This window comes from Athene noctua, chromosome 3, assembly GCF_965140245.1.
Source record: "Athene noctua chromosome 3, bAthNoc1.hap1.1, whole genome shotgun sequence".
In the NCBI taxonomy this organism is placed as follows: domain Eukaryota; kingdom Metazoa; phylum Chordata; class Aves; order Strigiformes; family Strigidae; genus Athene; species Athene noctua.
In genome coordinates, this window is record NC_134039.1 from 43060265 (window position 1) to 43082656 (window position 22392).

The following is a 22392-nucleotide window of genomic DNA, read 5'->3' on the forward strand; positions in this document are numbered from 1 at the left end:
TGCCTCATTCCTCTGAGTCTTAGCTTGCCAGTTAACTAGTATAGAAGTAGCACTGTTGTACAGTACTTTGTAGTAGAGAGGAAATAGAGAAGCAGATTATGTTATTTTTGTAATAATGCTTCCATATCTGAAAAAGTGCTCAAAAGCCTCATACCAATTCCCTGCATCAGTATGGATTTCACTCTAAATTATTATTTTCAGAATCTGGGAAAGAATTAATTGCGTGCCCAGATTCAATAATAATTTGTCATAGAAACCATATTCTTTGCACCCTCATAAAACTTTGAAATAATTAATTTGCACTTTGTTTACTGTAGTACTTTTATGGTACTGTGGTGACATCCAGAGGTATTTCCCTTTTTTATTCATGAACACATCTTATTGTAAAACACTTACAGAAGTATTTCTGTTTCAGTAATTTGTCAGTTACTAGAAAAACTTGATTTCCCAAAGGTACTGAGAGAGATATGAATCTGGAAAGCTGGAATTCTGAATATTAGCTAGATGCTGCTTGCCATCAGTTACTGTGGCTCCCTATGGTTTCTCTAAACTTGTCTGTTCTGACAAGACATTGATCCAGAACATATCCGAGGTCCAGATTCTTTTCTCATCATGTTTACACATGGTCATATTCACATGTGGACCAAGATTGAACCCTGGAGGTCTCCAAACACAGCAGCTTGGTCAATCCAGAAAATTAGATGATACCAGGAATGTCCCTGAATTCCAAGACTAAGTGAAATGGGAAGATGCACATTTATGCTAGAAAAATCTGAAACAGGTTTGTTGTCTACAAACTGCCTATTGTAAATGATCCCTAGACTACTTTATCTACCAAAACACATCTTGGAATTGTCCAGGAAGACTGCTAGCTAAAACAGTCCAAATTCAAGGCAGGGAATATACTAACAGTTTATTAGTGTAAATTATGATATTCTCATCTGCAGTTCCTCGTATACTTGAATTTACTAGTACAGAGACAGCCAGAAAGCTCAAGGAAGCCCAGCACCATGGTTTTAGTTATGTGTTTCAGATACAATAGCCCATGGGTTTATATCTTGAGCTCATCTCTCCTACACACGTTGTAGGATCCTTGAGTCACTTATGTGAAACTAAAATGAGGAATGCGGATGGAAACAAGCAGGTCACAAGGTCTGCTTGTTTGTTGTGTGAATTGCCTGTTTCTGTGCATTGTCATTTCTGATGTAACTTCAAGTGCATTGTTGATTCTATTATTTATCTGGTAAGACAAGTGCTACTGATACTATAGATATATTCTCAATCAGGGACTGGACCTATCCTGCAATTCTGCCTGCCCTTGGACAAGTCATCCGGGGAGATATCACTGCACTCTGAAGCATGGAAGCTGAAGCTCAGAGGGAAAAAAAATGGAAACCCAAAAGACATATAAAACTGCTGATTGTAAGTTGATTATATAATTCAGTTGAATGAGGCCTTAGATGCTTGTATTTTTCTAAATTTGAAATAGATCGACAAGATTTTGATTTGATAAAACACTGTTGTTTAGTTTTAAGGCATTACAATACTGTAAGGCTTATCCAATGTGAGTCACACCTAAAGAAAGTAATACTAGAAACTTTCCAGTGATGAACATTAATATGTGAAAATGTTATTGCCAGTAAAACTTTTCATCTGTTCAGTCATGCATAATATAACTATAATCACTCTTGTTCAAGTGAAATAACACTTCTGCTCTTAGAAAAAAAAAAAGCTCTCCTTACTTTATTGCTCAGAGAATTTTATGGTCCTTTTTATTATTAAATCCAGACCAATTTTACCTAAGGAGCATAACAAAAAAGCTGTAGGAAATACCATTAATCTTTTCACACTTTTGTTGGTTTTCCCTCAGAGGCTGAAATATTATAATCTAGCAAAAGAAAAGCCAATTGTTGAGTCTTCATTTTTGTTAATCCAACTGGTAAGCAATTTATGGTAAATCTATAAATCCATAATAATAAAGTCACTGAAGACTGACAAATAGTTTTTGTGAGGGCAAATGACTATGTGTTAAAAATTATGATGATGATGATAAAGATTCTGAAATAACAAGAGAAGATATTGTTGAGAAAAAAAAAATACAATAGCTGTAAAAATGTTACTTAAGGAAAACTGAAAATTCAGAGATTTAAATTTGAAAGTATCTATGCATTATATGTAATGTATATTTTGAAAGCTAGTCTCTTTTCAGAAGGGAAGACAGGCTTGCTGTGTTCATCTACTCACATAAGGAGATTGAGGCTATTCTTGAGAGCATGACAAGTATGACCTATTATTTGTAAAGGAACAAAAAGCAAAGTACCATGTTCAAACTGTTTACTTTCTGCACTGAAACCTATTAAAGAAAAAATATTTCTGAGTTCCATGACAGTATGACTGGGGTCTGAATGTTTCACAGAATAAATGTTAGCTATGTTTTGGGCATCATCATCTGTCAGAAGAATGAACTTATTTAAATCAATTAAATATACCTGTATATATGTTAGAAAACTCTTTCTAAACTGTTCTCAGGTAAACTACATATGCATCACTACATATGTAAAAGCATAAATATTATGGTGCTCTTGCAAAGATTGAAGTCTAAAGACGACCACCTTTTGCTGACACTTAAGTGAATAATTCCGATCAAGTTGCGGTGTAGACTTCAGAATCCAAATCAGTGTAATATTACTTTCTAAACAATCAACCTGGTAATTGGGTATTGATTATCAAGGCCAGAGTCCTTCACGGCCTTGCCTGCTTAAAATGGACATGAAATGTGACACATGAAACGACTGAGGGTCTTGCGATGTTGTGACAACTGCTAGCAACATACCGAAAATTCTTCCTGGAACTTTAGGTTGTTGTTTGTGCAAAGCTCTTCAACATGTTGCAGGAAGGATTTCTTGCTTATTGGCCTGAAAGTAATGACAGAAGAATTGGAAACCTATAGGGAATTTCTTTGTCATTCTTTTTACTCTTATTTAACTGCAGTTTATTAATAAACAATGTTTTTTGGTTCAATAGAAACTGATACTTACAGGCAGAAAATTATAAATTGCTTACAGCATGCTTATTTGTTTCATTTTCAGCCACTTAAAATAGAAGCATTTTCTCCCCTTGTTGTTCTACCTCACCAAATTTTTAATGTTGCTAATGTTAACAGTACTGGAGGGTAGGATTGTTTTTATAGGTAACAGCATTCCAAGGTGAGGTTTTGACACTGATGGAAATTTGTGAAGTTATCATTGCATTCTAAAGTACATAATACTTCTTTGTCGTGCAGAAAACATTTTATACATTGCAAGATTTTAGACATACAAAATATTGCAGTGACCTCATTCTCATAATGACATGGTTTTTAAACCCTGAGGAGTTTAAATATCCCTGTATTACTTCCCAAGCTAAAACACAGACATGCAGGCTTCACCCCAGAGAGAGAGAAAGCGTTTCTCCAGTTACCATGCAATTAGTCATGCTTTTATGATTTATACGCAGCTTGGAGTTTTTTTCTAATAAACATAGAGGAGGGAACCACACATTGAGACTCACCGATGACCACAATATAAAAATCTTTAATCAACTTACTTGATGGATTTTCTATAACTAAGTAACCTGCAACAGAGATTTTTGTTAAATATAGCAAGCTGAGAGTTAACTACTATTGTGCATGTTAATAGGTTTTAGATGAAATATTTGAGTAACTAAAGAACCAGATTTTTCTCTCATGGATTCAAATACTATTATGTGTCAGATATCTTGGGTGATTGTCTTGCTTAGTTTTTATCTCAGGTATTGGCAGATATGCACATGCTAGTTACAGTTTCTATCATTCTCTTCAGATCATTTTACAGTGCTCTCAGCTCATACAGCCCTGGGAAATCCATATTTCCAGCACACTTCATATACATTTACAGGCCTCAGTTTTTACACTATGTACTCAACATCATTCTTCTAAGAGCCATTTCAGAGCATAAAGATAGAATTCATCTGACTGAATACAGACACCTATTTCTGACCTAGTCACTGTAGTTTCCTTTTATAATCTATGAAGAGAAATAGGTGCGATTTCATCTCATTTTAAGCAGATAATCTAAAGTAAGTCATAGATAAATTATGCTATTGGTGTGCTTCTACAGAAACCAAACAGCTGTGTCTGTTTTTCTAAAGATTTTGAAAACAAATGCCTGTTTTCCTCTCATTTTTACATGTTCACTGCTCTTTCTGGTGCATTTTAAAAACTGTGCTACATATTAAATCTTTTATTTGATCCCACTGCAGGTTTCATGAAGATGTTACATCAGCATCTATACTCAGGGGACTTTCAGATGGCCTTGAAACTTGGTCATCATCATTGGCTCTGAACCCATTTTAAGAATGTCTTGGCATTATGGATTTAGAAGCCAAACTTTGGAAACAGACTCACAAAGCTTGTCTAGGAGACCAAGACAAGTAGTTTGAAGTAATATAGTTTAAAAGATAACTTGCCCCTTCAAAAAAGTTCTAAGTATACCTTTTAAGTGTCTGGCTCTCCAAAAATCATACATTCTTACATACAAATATTACAAAAACTATTTTATAATACAAATATAAATATCTACTGCTGCCATAATTTTAGTAGAAAAGGCAATTTGCTTTAAAAATCCTTTGGTTTATGAAGTTATTCCTAAATATTTAAATTTTAAATTAGATAATAAAATTAGATTAATACAATAATTGAATAATTTATTATTAAGCATCAGATAAGTTAATTTCAAAGCTACGGAAGATGCCTTTGTGATACATACTTTGTTATGACAGTTCTCTTCAAACAGAACAAACTGGCTATGAAAGCCTTGGGTCAATCTCACTAGAGTAAAAAGAAGTGTAAGGATTCAGAGAAAAAGGTTCAAAGTGCTCACTAGGACAGCTGAAGGACAGCTTCAGAATGAAAAAGAAGGCAATAAGATGGCAAAGCATGCAACTCTGCAGAATGTTTAGACATCTAGCTAGTGCTTATTGTATCACTCCTGTTTGTATTACTTGGCAGACAAAACTACTTTCTAGTAATACTGACAACATTATAGAGCTAAAGTTTCCTGAAGAAAACGTATTTTTAACAGTTGTGCCAATGTACTGCACACAAATAGATTCGTCTTTGAGCAGAAAGTAAACTTTTTAAAGGTTTTTTTCAGGACAAAATTATCAGTAGTCTCTGCAAAGAAATTACACTTTTTTTTCCTTTGAATCCACCTATCTTCACCACAGCACAACAGAAAAAAAATAATCTCCCAGTTGACACCCCAGTAATTTTTTGAACACTGTTGGCTTTCCTCTTCTCAAATTGATAGCAATTAGGGGCTTACTGCGCTTAATTTGCAGTAAGCAAATGCAGTTCATCATTAGGGAATAAAAATTTCATCTGTGCTGTATATAAACAACCTGGGTACATCATTTAGTGCTACAGTTGCTGAAGGTACGTGGCTCCAACAGCAAAGAAAAAAGGAGACCACCAGCACCATTAACACCACCTTACTGAACAATATATCCTTTTTTTACTTTCACTCAAAGCAGGGAAGTAAAGCACTGAAATAGCTCAGGAAATGAACTAAACACAGTGTTACGTAAGTGGCTTTCTAATTAATTTTTAATATTAATAACAGGTTTTAAAGACATAACTATATATTATCTTTCACAAGCAGTAAACATTTTTAAACAAGGCACCTATAGATTGACACTTTAACCTATCTGTGGGCATTTAAGTGAAGAACTTGATTTTTAGAACTACTGAAATCTCACACTTCTGTTGGTAGCAAGTGCACACTGCAGTGGTTTGGCAGCTCAGAAAATAAGATGATCTAATTTAAATGAATATATGAGAACTAATGTCTAACTTGAAGATCATGGCAAAGGTATTGTCTCTGTTGTGCAAGAATTTTCAGAAGGGATGAATTTTGTATGCTCACTAAAGACTTACGGCTATGCACAGTTTCAGCATTCTAAGGCTTCAAAAATTAGTATTTTTTCCCAGTCTCTTGACTTGGAATATGTAGTAATAATCTTACAGTATTTTATCAATGAACAAATACTCATCTACCTATAATCTTGTTCTCCACATTTCCCAGTCTTTTTTATAAAGCTTAAGAATATAAATATCACTAGAACTTGATAAGCACAATTTAGAATCAAACCATAAAGTTGCAGATTTCTCTATTTCAGCTGGACAATTGCAGATTGCCACTTCTCTGACTTTGGAACCAGGAAAGAAAAACATTCTCAAAGAATGCTTTATTGCCTTAAATCTGATTTTCTTTTAAAACAGTGTATTGTTTCATGTGTGGGATTTTTTTAAGTCTATCAAAAATCTGAATCTCACTCAGATTACTTATGATAGAGCTAGAAAGAAGCCATTTATTTGTGTTGGCAGTGGTAACTGAAGACCATATTGTCACACAGACTCAGCTTTCTCTCTGGGTCAATCATCTGAAATCCACAGGGAATTAAAACTTTGTCCAAATAGAAAAAGACAGCAATGAGTATGTAGGCAAAAGGCTTAACTCATAAGCACCATTGACACTTCCTAGGACCAACAGAGGAACTAATTTTTAGCAAGTTAATTGAAAGCAATATGGAGCTTAGCCCTTCCTAAATATTAAAGACCTAAGGAAAGAGAACACATGGTCATTTCTTCCGTTGTACAAAGACACATACATTCATAAACCTTGTACTCCTGGGTTACAAAGATCAGGAAGCCTGTTTTTGATAGTTGATTACTAAAGGGAAACTTGTTGAAGAAAAAAGCAAGGCAGGACCCATGCCTATCCCCATTTAAAGAAAGAAGAAACGGGCTGGTCTAGAGAAAGTAATGTGTGTGCAGAAGTGTCACCTCAAATACAGACACCTACTGGTGAGATCAGACAATCATTTTATACACAGTACTTTTCCATAAAGAGTCCTAATTACCTGGTATTTGCAAGGGTTACAGTGTCTGTAATTCAGAAACATTTCTTCTGAATCTGTGCTCCCTTTGCTTGACAAGCTGTCTCACACAGAATGAAACAAAAGCCTCAAAGCATCTACCACAAGGTGCAACTTCTCAAGGAAAGATTTTAAGAAATGGGGACCGACACGGCTTTATCCTTGCTGCAGAAACCACTGCAAAAGTAGGGTGTCAGAGAAGTTGTCTCCTAGGTAAGCACCTGGAACAGGGGAGTGTTACTTATCTCTCACCAAACCTGGTGCACTCTGAAAATTTAGTGACATAATCTATTCACAGCAGATGAATGTCTGCTTTGAAAAGTGAATTGCCAAACCCTATGGACATGTTACAAAAAGTAAGCGATGAGAGGCCCCAGTATATGTATACTGTGTTCTTAATGAACCCGTATTTAATCCAGTTTAGACTGATGGGCTATGTATGTTTTAAACAAGTGTTGTTTTTTTCTGTTATTGCTTGTCTCATATCATCTCCATCATCATGGAGATGAACGTATGTCCCAGACATTCAAAGTTAGCATTTTGGCTTCATAAATCAGATCTCATTTTCCACTTAATTCAGTAGGACTTAATTCCCTGCATGCCATTAATAAATTGCCTAACAAAGACTTGCTGAGAGATGATGCATGTGTACTAGTTAGTATTAGTAATTTTCAGACTCTGAAGTTTTTCAAGTAATTTTTTTTCTGATAAACATTATATTAAAAAATTATTACTGGGAACTGGAATTTGCCATGAATTTCCTGATTTCCAAAGAAGTTTCAAAATTGGCAAAATGGGATATCTGGCACTTTTAAATCTGATGGTTTTTTCTACTTAAACTGACTTTTGTAAGGCAAAATAATTCATAAACAAAAGTTATAAAAATGTGTAAAATAAAATTTTTTTATTAACTTATACTGAACATTTGCTGAGTTTTGGTTCATTAAACTTTTCAAGCTTTTGAATTTTTGATCTGCTAAGAATGATAAAAAAAAATTATTTCCAGTCATAGTCTCACAGAACAGAAAAACCTTTTTCTACTTTTTATTTCTCATGTGATACCAGCTGCACAAATTTTCTGAGAATATGAGCCAAGATCATAGGCCACAATCCACTAAGTATGAGAGAATGTCTGAAGAGACAATGTATGAGAGACAGACAAGAAGGATCTCATAGAACAGGCTAGAATATCTTGATTCTGTGGATGAACTGTGTCAGCTGCAAGTCCATGCCTTTACTGATTTATAGTAGCTAACATGATAAATAATATACTGGCTGAGAAATGACAAAACACCTGGTTTCCAAAGCATCTCCTTCAAATGAATACTGATTGGGATGATTAGTAGGTACAGAAAAAAATCTATACTGCTCTTTTATCACATAAGTTTTTCACACAAACTCCCCATCACCCTTTCAGAGTAGAAAGTATACTCAGCTGGACCAATTTTCAGCTGATTTACTGCTATCCAAGAAATACAGACAAGTCAGCCTGGAAAAGAAGTCTGCCCATCTATGTTTTTCTCATACAATTACAAGATGCCATGAACTAAAACCAGCATTCTGCAACACAACAAGCTTTGCAAATCACAACTGAGATAGCTGACTAAATGCAGCCAAGGTATGGCAGTTGGTTATGCAGATGCAGTGATGCACAGTCCCATTCCAAATGTATGGTAAATTTGTGAAGGTTACACTGTAGTCATCAACATGTAATAGAATAATTTAACATGCCAACATGTCACTGCTTTAACCACAAATCATGAGAATGATAAGGACAACACAAGAACTGGGACTCCAATTGACTTGTACATAGCTATTCCCCAAGCAACAGATATAAAAGTTCTTTTGTGGTGTAACTGTGGAAGTCTGAAAACAGGCAACAAAAATATTTTAGATGTTAGGTTTTGCAGGAAGCTGTTTGGTGCATGTTGCCATGCTTCTGCCAACTTCTTGAGAAAACACATCATTACCAGGAAGGATGAATCTATATGAAAGACAACATTAGAGACACCTAAAATGTCTCTTTTGAACACTGACATTACCAGAACAGGATGTTATGCATATTGAAACATTAGTTAAACCCTAAAAAAAAAAAAAAGCATAATTAAGACATTTTGAGCAGAGAAAGGATATCCTGCCCCTCATTACTATATGTATGTTATCTAGTAGGGTCCCACAGTACATTTACTGACTTTCAGTTGAAAAGGTGGCATAAATCCTGACCTGAGGAACTCAGTGCCTGCACTTCAAAATTCTACAATTTGTTGTAATGTCCAACAAAAGACCTAGGCAAGGAGCCTGCTGTAGCTTCAGTGCCGCTACTGTTTGAAAAATAATAATCTAAAATTGAACAGCTGCATCATGTACCTTACAAGAATGGCAGAAGAAAGTCTTTGCTTTTGGCCATTAAAGGAGTGGGGAAAGAGGAAAGAGAAAACTACAGTTGGAAGGACATGACAAATTGCAAACAAAATGTGAGACTGACTCATTAAAGTAAGGGTGATATAACTAAAACTGCTGAAGCACTGTTCCGTAAAGGCCTTGATGTGCATAAATCACATAATGAAGTGCACATAAGTATGAAATATTATCGTTTGCAATTACCCTGTAGAGTTTGAGACTGTACAAATCTAAACTACACATAGACAGAAAAGTGGCAGAACAGTACTCTGCAAACTGATAGTGGCATAGCACAAAACAGCTGCAATGTGAGTACAAAAGCAGTTGAGAAAAAAAGAGATCTTAAGTACATTCATTCTAACTGACAAAGGAAAGAAACAGCATGTTACTTATGTACTTATGTTACTTATGTACATTTCCTTCAAGAACAGGTTGATATGTTGTCATAATGTTTTATAATTTCCAAGTAAAAATTGTCCTGATTTATTTCAAAATAGTTGTGGAACTGTTGTACCTTAACATTAGGGACTAAAAATAAGCATGATTTCATGATGACAAACACCCCTGTTTGTCACTAGCATAGATGCAAAGATTGACATTTCATCTTATTTAACTATATCACTCAATATAGTACGGTAGCACACAGAGAAAACAGAATGGAAAATGTTGCTTCAATAATACAAAAACTTACTGGATGACAAATATCTCCTTGCGTCTAAAGAAAAATGAAGAGTATCTGGAAGTAAAATCCATTAACACTTTAGTATATAAGCAAAATTAGTGTTATTCTTATTCAGCTAACAGTTTGGAAACAAGGCCATTTTGAAGATCCATCAAGATCATTTATTTATACAAGTCACAGTTACCACAGTGCATTGTCAATTGTTCTGTCTTCAGAGAATGCTTTCTGCTGTTATTAGCAGGTACTAATCAACACTCTGAATAACATGTGCTCCACCCAGAACATACCACATCCATTACATCAATGATTTTCAGATAACCCATAGTACGTTTTCTCATCTGTTACAAGCAGCCATTCCTGTCTGCACTATTTTGAACAGGTTTGTACATACAATCAACTTTCTATGTACCACACACATAGACATACACACACTCAAACAAAACAGGTCAACAGCTACGTTTCATCTTCCAGCTACTCCTAGTCAGCAACAGTAGGATACCTGACTGCTAGGGCAAGGCTATGTTAGGCTTCTCATCTTTAAGGAGACTGCCTACCACAGTGTTTCATGGGTGACACAGCAGGGAAAATACAGGCAGGTAAAGAATGTTCACCAAACATTTCTAACTGAGTTGGATGTCACATATTATTGGGAATCATAATTCAATTTATTTGGTGAATAATGTCCATATTTCTGACAGTCAGAAAGAGCACGTTTCCTTCTGTGACAAGATTCATTGTCAGACAGAAAATACAAATTTTCTGGAATTGCTGCATACACCTTAAAGGAGCAGATGTCAAGACAGGCAGTGTTCTGAGCTCCACGGAAACCCAGATATTATGCAAATCCCTGTATGAATAAAAAGCTTTCTAAATGTCAATTAAACAATGAGAGATTTGTTCTTGAATAAGTTGATCAGGACTTCTGGGAGTCTGACTCTTTCAAAATGCTTATGTATGTTTGCAGTCTACGCAAAACGCTAGGCCATAAAAAACCCTCAGAAATTCTGCATGTTTAAAAATATGTATCTCTTTTTTTTTTGCTAACACAATTAAACAGTGATTTGCACTTAGATCTTTATCTTGTTGTAAAAAGAGCTGAAGATTAAGTGATTTTCTAAAAGCTAGTGAGAAGTGTCTTGACGATAGAGGTCATTCTTTGAAAGAGGATCTCAGTGACCTGTGTAAATAAGAACACCACAAACACTTCCAAACAAGCAAAGGTCAGAAAGGGGTCATGGCTACAGCCCCTTTGGACTACTGTTTTGCCTAAGGAGTATGCTTACCGTGTAAATCTCTCATCCTTCAGTTCCAGGTCTGCCACTGTGATGAACTGATCCAGTTTGAACTTAGTGTCAATAATTTCAGCATCTCGTGGGGAGTATGTGCCTCCCTCTTTTTGCTTTTGGCGAATTCTAAACAGAAAATAATAGTGAAAAATAAACTGGCAAAAGATTTAAAAACACATATGTCGATACTTCGCTTAGACAGGCTGAAACTGAAAAATGGTTGCCAGGAATCCCTTCTTGGCCTGCATTCTGCTCTCCCTTCCAACAGTGTAGTTTAGTCAAATCCAGCAGTTACGTTGTCTAAAACTAATATGGAAAGAATCTAGCCTATATATTCTTTTAGTTTTCTTATATAAATTCTCTGGCAATGTTTGAATGATGCAGCTGAGAAAGAACGGAACTTCTGATAAATAAGCAAACTAATATCATGTATGCAGAACTCAGTCTGCTTTTTTACATGGACATTTTGTTCACAATTTGAATTAGAAGTTGATTTCTCTTTCACATGTGATACTTCAATGTATTTACTGATAAATTTATTAGTAAAACAGAAAACAGAATTTAGAGTATTTACTTCATATCAAGCTGTCAATAGGGTTAGCCATCACACTAATTTCAGCCAGTTGATCTGTATCCTGAAGTCAATGGAGAAGTGTCTCTGAAAGGTTAAGATAGGCTATTGCTCTGATTCACCCTGTGGAAAAGTTGGTTTTACTCCTTCATCTACGGAGGATACCCTCACTAGACTGGAGCCTTTGTGAGTCCTTCCCTAAATTTCTAAATAAAAGACCAAAAAAAAAAAAAAAAAAAAAAAGCAATGCATTTTGAAATGACAGATTGGTTCCATGTATAGGAATGTTTCAACTCTTCTTTAAAACAGTTTTGAGTGCTTGCAAACATGGTGTGGCAAGGATACATAAATCTCACCTTGCAAAAGCGTATACAGCAGCCACCAAAAGAACAACTGAAAGTATACACAAAGTAACAGCAAGGATAACTTCTACAGATCTTCCTGACAGTCCTTCACCTGAAACAGAAAGTGGAAATCTAGTATTTCATAGATTCATTACAATTTTTACATTTCTGACAAGGCTAAATCAGGGAGTGACGAGAGACTGACACTCTTCTTTCTGTACAGCTGCATCCATTTTGTGTCAGTCAAAGAGCTGCTCAGGAAAGAAAAATGTAACAAAACCAGAAACAATTTATGTAAAGGTCTCTACGCATTGCTGATCTATGTAATACATAATGCTAATAGTATATGTCTACAGCTATATGTACAGACATCCCCTGGTGCTTTTCAATTTTACCTGCTAAACAGGTTAAGGTAGGTCTACACTGCAGTAACAGTCTGAACATTATCCTGAGCTGAGCTCCTGCTTCAGTCTCTGTGTGGCCAAGAACAGACACATTGCTCTAACAGCTAGGATCAATCAAACTCCAGAAGTGGAAAAGGAAGAGCCACAACTCTAAAGCTATGACGCTTGCAGCCATCATTCACCGGCACAGAATAAAAGATGCTTTTTTTGAGATAACTCTCCTCAGGGTGCTGAAGGAAGCCACCCAGTGATCAGGTAGATTTCTGGATTAATCTGCCTCACTGACCATTATCTCATACTCTTTATTTATGTAGAAATTGGTGATATTGCCAGAAATAACCATCAGCAGGTCAAAAGAAATCATAAAGGTCTCTATGATAAAAAGGTAAAGGTGTTGGTATGCTAATCAGTCCTTCCAGGTGAGGATGAAGGCTCATTCAGAGACATAAACCATTTAGGTTAGTAGTTTCTAGACCTCTTTTTTAACCTCTCTGATGCTAAATTTCTGAGAATTATTTCATTTACCACCCTTCCTGGTAATCCTGTCCCTACCTCAAAAACCGCAGCCTCTGTTTTCCTTAGTGAAAATAAGAAAAGCAAGGCATTACTACTGCTGGTATTGTTCACCTATGCTGACATCTACCTCCACTTGCTGATCCAGTGTAGAAAACCTAGCTCCTGTTCAGCCTTCAGGAAGGAGAGAGAAAGGTACTGCTTCCTGCCATATGATACATTTCCCACTCAAGGGACAGTATCTTCCTAAGGATACACTGGTAGACATGGAAATCCTGGCTTTATTTCTCTCAAAAGGCTTTGATTTTTGGATTAGAGAGTATATTGCAGATGATCTGGACTGAATGTACATGATTAAAAGTCAAAATTATCCTGATTTAGCTGAAGAAATTGTCTTAAACCAGCAGGATGCAGTTTAAGACAATTTTTTGACCAGTAAGATCAAGTGCATGGTTCTCATGTAGACAGGAATAATCAGCTACAATAATACACCACAGTAAACAGTAGGTTGGGTAGAAATTTATTAGAAGAAAGTGTGAGATTATTGTAGACCAAAACCAACATGAATAAGCAATATCATGCCTGTATGAAATAATAGACAATGGAATTAAGTGTAGTTTATGAACCACCTGAAATAATTATTTCACTGCATTAGTAAAGTTTCAGAAGCAACACTGGACACTACAAGGAAAGAACAATTTAGGCCAAGGAAAGACAATAGAAAAGGAAAGCAAGTATATAAAAAAATGTTGCAAGAAGAAAAGGATGAAAATGTCCCTGCCACTCGCTGATATCTGTGATAAGGCACAAATGTTAGTAATGTGGAAGGAGAACAGAAGAATCTCCAGAAGAAACTCTGTAACAGTTCTATACATTTTGCGCTAAACAGTGAAGTCAATGTTAAACCCTAAAGTTAACGTTAGTCCAAACTTTGACAACATTAAATAAAACAGTGCTGGCAGAATACCCATCAAGAATTAAAAACATACATTTTCTCCTACTTCTTTGCAACAGGGAAGGACTACACACGTCTGTAGAGATGATCATGGGTAAGGGAAAGGAGATGAAACAGAAGACATCATGTTGTATAATTTTGAGGTGCTGCAACCCAGTACATGATGATAACAAACTGCAATAACAGAATATCATAAGGTAGGTTTCTATGCAAAAGGCAGGGTCAGGAGATCCCATTTTGATTACTTCTGTCTCATTAGCTTTGTATTCCACATGGAAAAAGTCTACACTTACACAGGACTACCAGCTGTCCCACAATGATTTGCTGAACTAGTTATCAGAGTTTATGAAAGGTTATAAGCTGCCTTGATGTATTAGGAGTTTAAACAGAATTTGTCACCACATCTTAATTATCTCATGGAAAAATCCTGACCTTTCATTGCAGTATGGACGTTATTTTGCAATGTCAGTCATGGGTTATACGGAAGAAACTACTTCTCCAGCTCAAGAGGAGAGTTGTGGTACTCCAAGTATGGTTGAGTGGGAGCATCATATTAAAATGTATCCTTTACTATAATTAAAAAAATCATTATTGCAGCTGTGTATTCCAATAATTTCTGCTTCAGTGTTCCTCCCTAGCAAAATTCCTATTGTTTAACAAGAGCATCTGACGTCTGTCACAGAGAACTCTCTCATGGGTTTTCCACATTTTTTCTGCTTCAAACATATTTAACATGCAGTATTAAATTGCAGATACAAGGTTAGCTTTCCAGATCAAAGACCTGCCTATTCTATAAGTAGACTTAGAAACCAAAATAATGTAGGATTCTTCGAACTGAACACCTCTGCCAAAATTCAAGTTAGTCTTTTATATAATAAAATGAAAGTGTAATTTTGGAAAAACACAAATTTAAGTGATTATTACAAAAGAAGATAATTGATTTAAAACTGAATTGCAATTCTGCTTTTAAGCAGCATAGATTTCTTCTGAAAAGATGCTGTTGTTACAAGTGGAATAGAAGCAAATAGTCACAGAGATACCTAACAGATACTGATCTTTCTGGTATGTTTTCTGGGTTGTGCTCCTAGAGCAAGTCTGCAGTTCATATAATGAAAAGATATTCTATAAGAAAACACTTGGGCAAGGTTCCTCAGGTTACATGTCTCAACAGAAAATGTGTCTGAAAAAATCTAACTTCCTTTATTCACTTAAGATGACATTGGTAATGACATTGCCATTTGCTGTATCTTCAAGGCCACTCAACATCAGTACCTGCATCCCTTGCGATACATGAATTTGATGTTGATTTCACATCACTTGTAAGAAAGCATAGAAGGAACTTTTAATTATCTGTTCCACTTCAGTTTTGTTTCTTGTTGGATAGGCTCTGAAACTTAGAAGTTAAGGACACAACAATTTTCTGTAGTGCCCGTTTTAAAAGCAGTGCTTGAGGTTAAACTTTAGCACAGAAGGCACTGGATGGGTATAAGAAGACATGGATATCTGAGGTTTATTTTTAACAGGTCTATTTTTTTTCCTATTACATTTTATTCAGCATACAAACAGGTCTTGCTTCTTTATGATCTACACCAAATAAGAATGTGTCACAAGTTTTCAGTAACAATACAGAAGTGAATGAATTACACTATCTGCCTGCCACTAAAGCATGATTTCTTTAAACATTGCAGACTTTTCTGTTAGAAAGGAGAAAGTTGCCCAGTGGACTGGATACAGTTGGACTCATTTCCAGTAGACTTCTTTTCCCTGACTGGACGCACTGGCTTTCCCTTACTGGGCAAACTATTTGCTTCATTGGCTTAGAACTTTTAAACTCAGAACATATAAAGACAATTTTGTGTTGCACTTTCCAAAACATTCAGAGCTAGAAAAATAGTGCCAGATCCTTTCAGAATATTCAGGTAGTGAATTAGCATTTCAGTATCTTCAATATCAGATCGTGTAACAAATTTCTAACATGGATTAGATGAATAAGGGAGCTCATATCACAGAAGATGAATGCCAAATGAAAAATATGTGCCCACTAAAATTCTTCTGGGTACTTATCCAGTTGTCTTGGGATCCCTTTTCAGAAAGTCAGGGCTAATGCTTAGCTAAGCAAGTTTTGGCTTACCAATATATTAAAAGAATTTACAGATCTTATTGCGATCTGCTACGAGAGTCTTCATTCCCAACTTTAGGGGTAGATCAACACTGCCATGAAGGAATTTACTCTGGATTTGAGACACCATAACAGCTGGCCTATTGGCCAGTGACATCAGAACCATACGGATTCTATTAGACAATATTAATTAATATGGAGCTTTGTCTGAATCTGAAGGATGAAGGGCTAAAAGGGTCATGTCCTCAGATGAATGGCCACTAGGAGAAATGATCTGCAGTCAAGAGGTTTCCTACACTAGGCTCACTGGAATAGAACCACAGGATCAGAGAATTGTTAGGGTTGGAAAAGATCATCAAGTCCAACTGTTAACCTAACACTGCCAAGTCCACCACTAAACCATGTCCCCAAGTGCCAGATCTACAAGTCTTTTAAATACCTCCAGGGATGGTGACTCAGCCACTTGCCTGGGCAGCCTGTTCCAGTGCTTGACAACCTTTTTGGTGATGAAATTTTTTCTAATATCCAATCTAAAACTGCCCTGGTGCAACTTGAGGCCATTTCCTCTTGTCCTATCTCTTGTTACTTGGGAGAAGAGACCAACACCCACCTTGCTACAACCTCCTTTCAGGCAGTTGTAGAAAGTGATAAGGTTTCCCCTCAGCCTCCTCTTCTCCAGACTAAACTCCCATTCCCTCAGCTGCTCCTCACAAGACTTGTTCTCTAGGCCCTTCAAGCAGCTTTGTTCTCCTTTTCTGGAAGCATTCCAGTACCTTAATGTCTTTATTGCAGCGAGGGGGCCAAAACTGAACACAGCATTCAAGTTTTGGCATCATCAATACTGAGTACAGGAGGATAATCACTTCCCTAGTCCTGCTGGCCACACTATTGATACAAGCCTGGATGCTATTGGCCTTCTTGGCCACCTGGGCACACTGCTGGCTCATATTCAGCTGGCTGTTGACTGTTGACCAACACTCCCAGGTCCTTTTCTGCCAGGCAGCTTTCCAGCCACTCTTCCTCAAACCTGTAGCATTGCATGGGATTGTTGTGACCCAAGTGCAGGACTTGACACTCACCCTTGTTGAAACAAGGGTGTCATACAATTGGCCTTGGCCCATAGATCCAGCCTGTCCAGATCCCTCTGTGGACCCTTGCTACCCTCAAGCAGATCAACACTCCTGCCCAACTTGGTGTCATCTGCAAAATTCCTGAGGGTGCACTCAATCACCTTGTCCAGATCTTTGATAAAGATATTGAACAGAACTGGCCCCAATATTGAGTCCTGGGGAACACCATTTGTGACTGACCATCAACTGGATTTAATTCCATGCACCACCACTCTTTGTGCCTGGCCATTGAGCCAGATTTTTACCCAGTGAAGAGTATGCAATACTAGCTCTACATCCAACACAGAGGAAAACTGCACAAATGGTATAGTTTTTGGCAGTTCACCAAGCAAGATGAGCTATCCTGGCAAAATAGTATTTTTATTGGTATAACAATCTCTGCTAATGAGCTTTGTCAATAACGCTTCTTCATGTAACGGTCCAGGCTGAGGTGAGACCTCTTGACAACCTTAAAAAGACATACAAGGATACATTTCCTCAGCCATTCTGGTCCAACAAAAATAGAGATTATTTACTTCAGGGAAATCACTGTAGTAAAAAAAACATGGGAATTGTCTAGATTCTTTGGAAATAGAGAAATACATTAGTAAATGACACTTTTCTTACCTAATGTTTTGACAGGGTCAGAATAGTCAGAATCTGTAAACTGTCCTTTAACGTTAGTTGCTCTGAACTTAAATCTGTGAAATAAACCCAAGAAAACTAATGAAATAAAATTTTATGTGCATTTTCTTAAATATTTCACTCAGAAACTAAAAACTGTTTTTCCATTTTAGTATAATATAAGCTGGAATCATTATTCACTTGCTAAAGTGACATTATGACAGACATCAAGGACTTGGTGTCAATATTTTAAATTTATAATCAAACTATATTAATTAGTTAAATTTGGGCTTAATTCATTTAATACTCAGTAAGCAGCTTTTGTTACTTGAAACATTTAAAAAAACATTTGTCTCCCATATTTATGCTCAGACAAAAAATGTAAAATTACAGACACATGAAGTTAATTTCCATCTCTGCATTTTCATAATTGAACTACATGGGTTTTATGTTTGTATAAATGTATATTTCACTTAAAACTTTCTCTTGGACAAACATAGAGATAAATGTACTCACAGGTACTGCTTTCTTGGTTTCAGTGGGCCATTACATATTTTGTCTTGACTGCCTGGTATCATACATGTAGTATCAGCACCTATGACATAAATATCTTCTTTGCCACTCAGATCTTCTTTTCCTTCTATACATGGTGGGTTTGGAAAGCCTTCATTTGTAAAATACAGCCTCGGTCTGTTGAAGTAGGCATCATACCACTTAGTAACATTCCCATCATGCTGAGCTATTGTCAAGAAAAAAAAAAAATCAGATACAATTTACATTTTAACCAAACTGTAATTAAAGAAGTTAAATAGGAAAATAATTTTTTTAACAGCTTAGCATGCTATGGTTTCCATTTACACAACTAAGTCTATAACTAACTATATTTGCACTTGAACACAGATTTCCTCATTATCCACAATATCTGTATTTTGTTAACTCAGAATAAATCAACTGAATCACAACTAGATAATTCCAGAGTCAGTCTCACATATGAGCTCTGCCTGTAGAGGATATCAGTTGTGCAAGCCACTTTGAAACTGGGTATGGGTAGCAAATACAGTAATAGTGTTTAGTCTAAGACTTTCATAAATGAAATTATTATATTTCTAGAAGTCGACAGTACTCAGCAACTCAGGAGAAAAAATCTTAACATGGTATTTGTGTATCTATCAGTTCAAGAGAATCTTCACAGCAATGGCTATGAAGTAAATGTCTGTAGGATTAGTGCTAAAATGCAAAATTCAGAAAAAGGTGAGAGACTTGTGAATTCACTTAATGTGAATGCTTTACTTCTATACTTTGAAAGCAAGCAAAACAGGGGAATTAAATACCTGGAATTTGTCCTTCTTAGGTAAATTAAGCCTGATCATATGATGTCCTATCATGAAACTCCCACTCACATTGGTAGGCAATTACTCAAAAGAGTATCATGGCACTGTTCATATGAGTAAATGTTCATCAGTCCATACAAGGGAATACACATTGTAACCCACAGTCTACACAAGGGATTTATATAAATCCCTCTGCCCCCGTTATGAAATGGAAATATCAACTGCACATGACTGCATTCTTTTACAGGCAACACTCATTGCAACAGAAGAGTAACCTTGCCAAAAAAAAGTTTCAGATATATTTACCTTTCGCAATGCCAAATCTTTTTTTTTTTTTTTTTTCCATGAAAATAGGAAATAAAGAAATAGAATGGTAACAATAGAGCCAGAATAATATTGGTGACTTCAAACAGCATGGATGACTCTTTGTTGGCAAGAGTTCCCAAAACCCAGTACGCAGGCCACAGGTATTATGAAAGCTAGTTTGCTCTTACTACTGTTGCCACAGATAAAGTGACTCCGTTAGCTATTTTCTAACGTTAAATTACTGAGACCAAAAGAAAAGAAATAAAAAAGACAAACAGACTGAAAATAAAGAAATAAAAAAAACCTGAAAACAATTTTCAAAAGAACTTATAAAATTCTACCTCCGGCTTCCACAACAAGAACTTGTATCTTCTTGATAGGGCCATGATCATCACTGTAATAACAGATTGGCATTCTGATTGTAATTGTTGTAGCTGTCACGAGTAATGCCCCATTAGTATCATAAACTGGTGCTGGTTTCTTTTTAGGCCGTGGTGGTTCTGTTTTGAAACAAAGATATATCACAGAATTTTGATTAGAAATGTTTTCACTACAAGTACTTTGTTCAGGCACATAGCTGTGTTATGCAAGACAAATCATCATATTTTCAGGGACAACTTAATGTTCTACTTAACGCCTTGAGCCTCTAAAAACTGTATTCTGATAAATGCTTCTGCATATCAGTTTTCAAATTTTCAATTTTCAAAGAGAAAACAACAAAAAGACTGAGTCTTAGTTTTTTAATAAATTTCAATCAATCACTGTATTTATTTCCACAACTTTGATACTGTAGACTTAGCTATACCTCTGTGATATTCCTCTAAGCTGTTTGCTGATGGTAACTAAAATACTGAAGTCAAGTGATCACTTCACTGAGTCTGCACATGTTTACAGTATCAAAAAGAAAAAAAAAAAAAAAAAGCAAATGATCAGTTATATGCAGCAAAATTGGGCACTGCAATTGAAGTTAATGTTCCTACATTATGTGGCCTCTAAATAATAGACAAAGACACACAGCTGTTCAGTCACAGATAGAACAGTAATTTCCTCAGCATTTATAGATATTTCAGCTAAAGGGTACTTTATGAAACATACCTTTGATATCCATGGTTATTTTCAATTGAATTTTTGGCCCTGCACCAGCACCATTAATTGCATACACCTTAAAAAAACCAAACACTTGTTTTAATGATTATTTGTAATAGCTTCAAGATGGTCAAATCTGGATATACTTGAAGCAACAATGAATGCTGAAACACTCCTTTTGCCATTCACACTTTGCTAGAACTTCCTTCGTATTTCTTTACAATCCCAAGTACAGCAACACTTCATCACTTCTAATGTAGCTCTTACAAAAAGGAGAAAACCAAGCCCACTTTAATAGTTATGTTGCCTCCTCTCACGTCCTAGTCTCTGATTATTTGAAAGGACTTCATGCATGTACTTCGAGCAAGCTCACCCTGCAGAACTGGACTTTTCATCTGAACCAAATGAGCAATGCAAGTAGCAGAATTAAGGGATTTAGTCTTGTACCTGTGACAATGTGTCACAGGCTGCTTTGCTAGCACATGAACTGGTGGTCCAGAGTACAAAGCTAACCAGTAGTGATGTGTCCTGTTCCCACTCACTCTACAATCTTCATTGCTCCCTTCATTCCTCAGACTTGTCTCTCTTCACACTGAAGCTAACATTATCAGCATGAAAATCTCATACTCAGCCTAGGTTTGTGTCCCTATTCAGACTGATCTCTCACTCATATCAAAGAAAAAATGCAAAGAAAAGTATCAGTTCTTACGCTGACATTATAGGTATGTCCTCCTTTTAGTCCTTCTATCATGGCAGTTACTGACTGATCTGTTTTATCAATGACACTAAGGTTGTGGATCTGGATGGCAGCAGGGTCATCTTCATTGTAAACCATAGCTTGATACACCTGAATATTTCCATTCGGTTCAGAAGGCGGCACAAAGGTTACTTGGAACTTTGTTACTTCATCTGGTATCTTCTGAAATGTTATGTTGTTAGGTGGGTCTTCAGGCACTGAAATAAATATTTCAATGATCCACTTAATCAGTTTACTACTGTAAAACCTGAAAAATTACAAATTCTATTTTTTCTTATCAGTATTATCTCATAGGTATTTTTCTGGTTTTATCTAAAACATTTCAAATACTTATTGCATATGTAAATATTTATAGACAATAAGAAGATAATTATTTAGTGAAAACCTACTCTTAATGATAGCATTTAATGTTACAAATACTAAAAATAATGAATTGATGGCTTTCTTCTGATTTTCTACTCAGAAAGCCTGAAGGCATCATTATACCTTGAAATACATCCAGAGTAAACAAATCCTTGCATGGGTTGACAAGCAAGAAGCAAGTGTTAGTCTTGAATATCCCTTTCTGAAATCCCTCTGTCAACAGCAAGCTCCCTCTCAACATATAAACAAGCCACCATGCTCCTAAGAGTCTCTGATTATCACAGCTAACTCTTTAGGAAAAAACTTTCCACTAGCCAATGCCCAGACACAAACGCAACATGCTTTTTTCCCAAAGACAGGTTTTTGTCAAACGCTTATTCCAGTAGCTTATTCTCAAGACAGCAAAGGTATAAATCATTTCCTCCATGTCCCTATCTGAAAGAAAAGGCTGTAACATTCTTTCCAGGCAGCTGAATATTTATTCCTCTACCTTGCAGATAAGTACGTAGCATGACCTCTAAATAGTGAAATCGAGCAACTGAAGGTAAACACATTCCCTCAGCCAAGGATTTAGATGCAGCTGTCACA

At 36.1% G+C, this 22392-nt stretch overlaps 1 protein-coding gene across 1 annotated transcript in view; it reads right to left on the bottom strand.

Annotated features, from left to right (window-relative positions):
* Positions 1 to 22392, bottom strand: part of PTPRQ (protein tyrosine phosphatase receptor type Q) — a 108878-nt gene that overhangs the window by 15534 nt on the left and 70952 nt on the right. The window contains exons 29-37 of the mRNA XM_074901491.1: positions 21394 to 21638; positions 20694 to 20760; positions 19940 to 20098; positions 18478 to 18700; positions 17965 to 18038; positions 12250 to 12349; positions 11320 to 11448; positions 3586 to 3612; positions 2834 to 2915 (exon numbers count right to left, since the gene is read on the bottom strand). Coding sequence (XP_074757592.1) covers positions 2834 to 2915; positions 3586 to 3612; positions 11320 to 11448; positions 12250 to 12349; positions 17965 to 18038; positions 18478 to 18700; positions 19940 to 20098; positions 20694 to 20760; positions 21394 to 21638 — 1106 coding nt within the window. The remainder of the gene's footprint in view (positions 1 to 2833; positions 2916 to 3585; positions 3613 to 11319; positions 11449 to 12249; positions 12350 to 17964; positions 18039 to 18477; positions 18701 to 19939; positions 20099 to 20693; positions 20761 to 21393; positions 21639 to 22392) is intronic.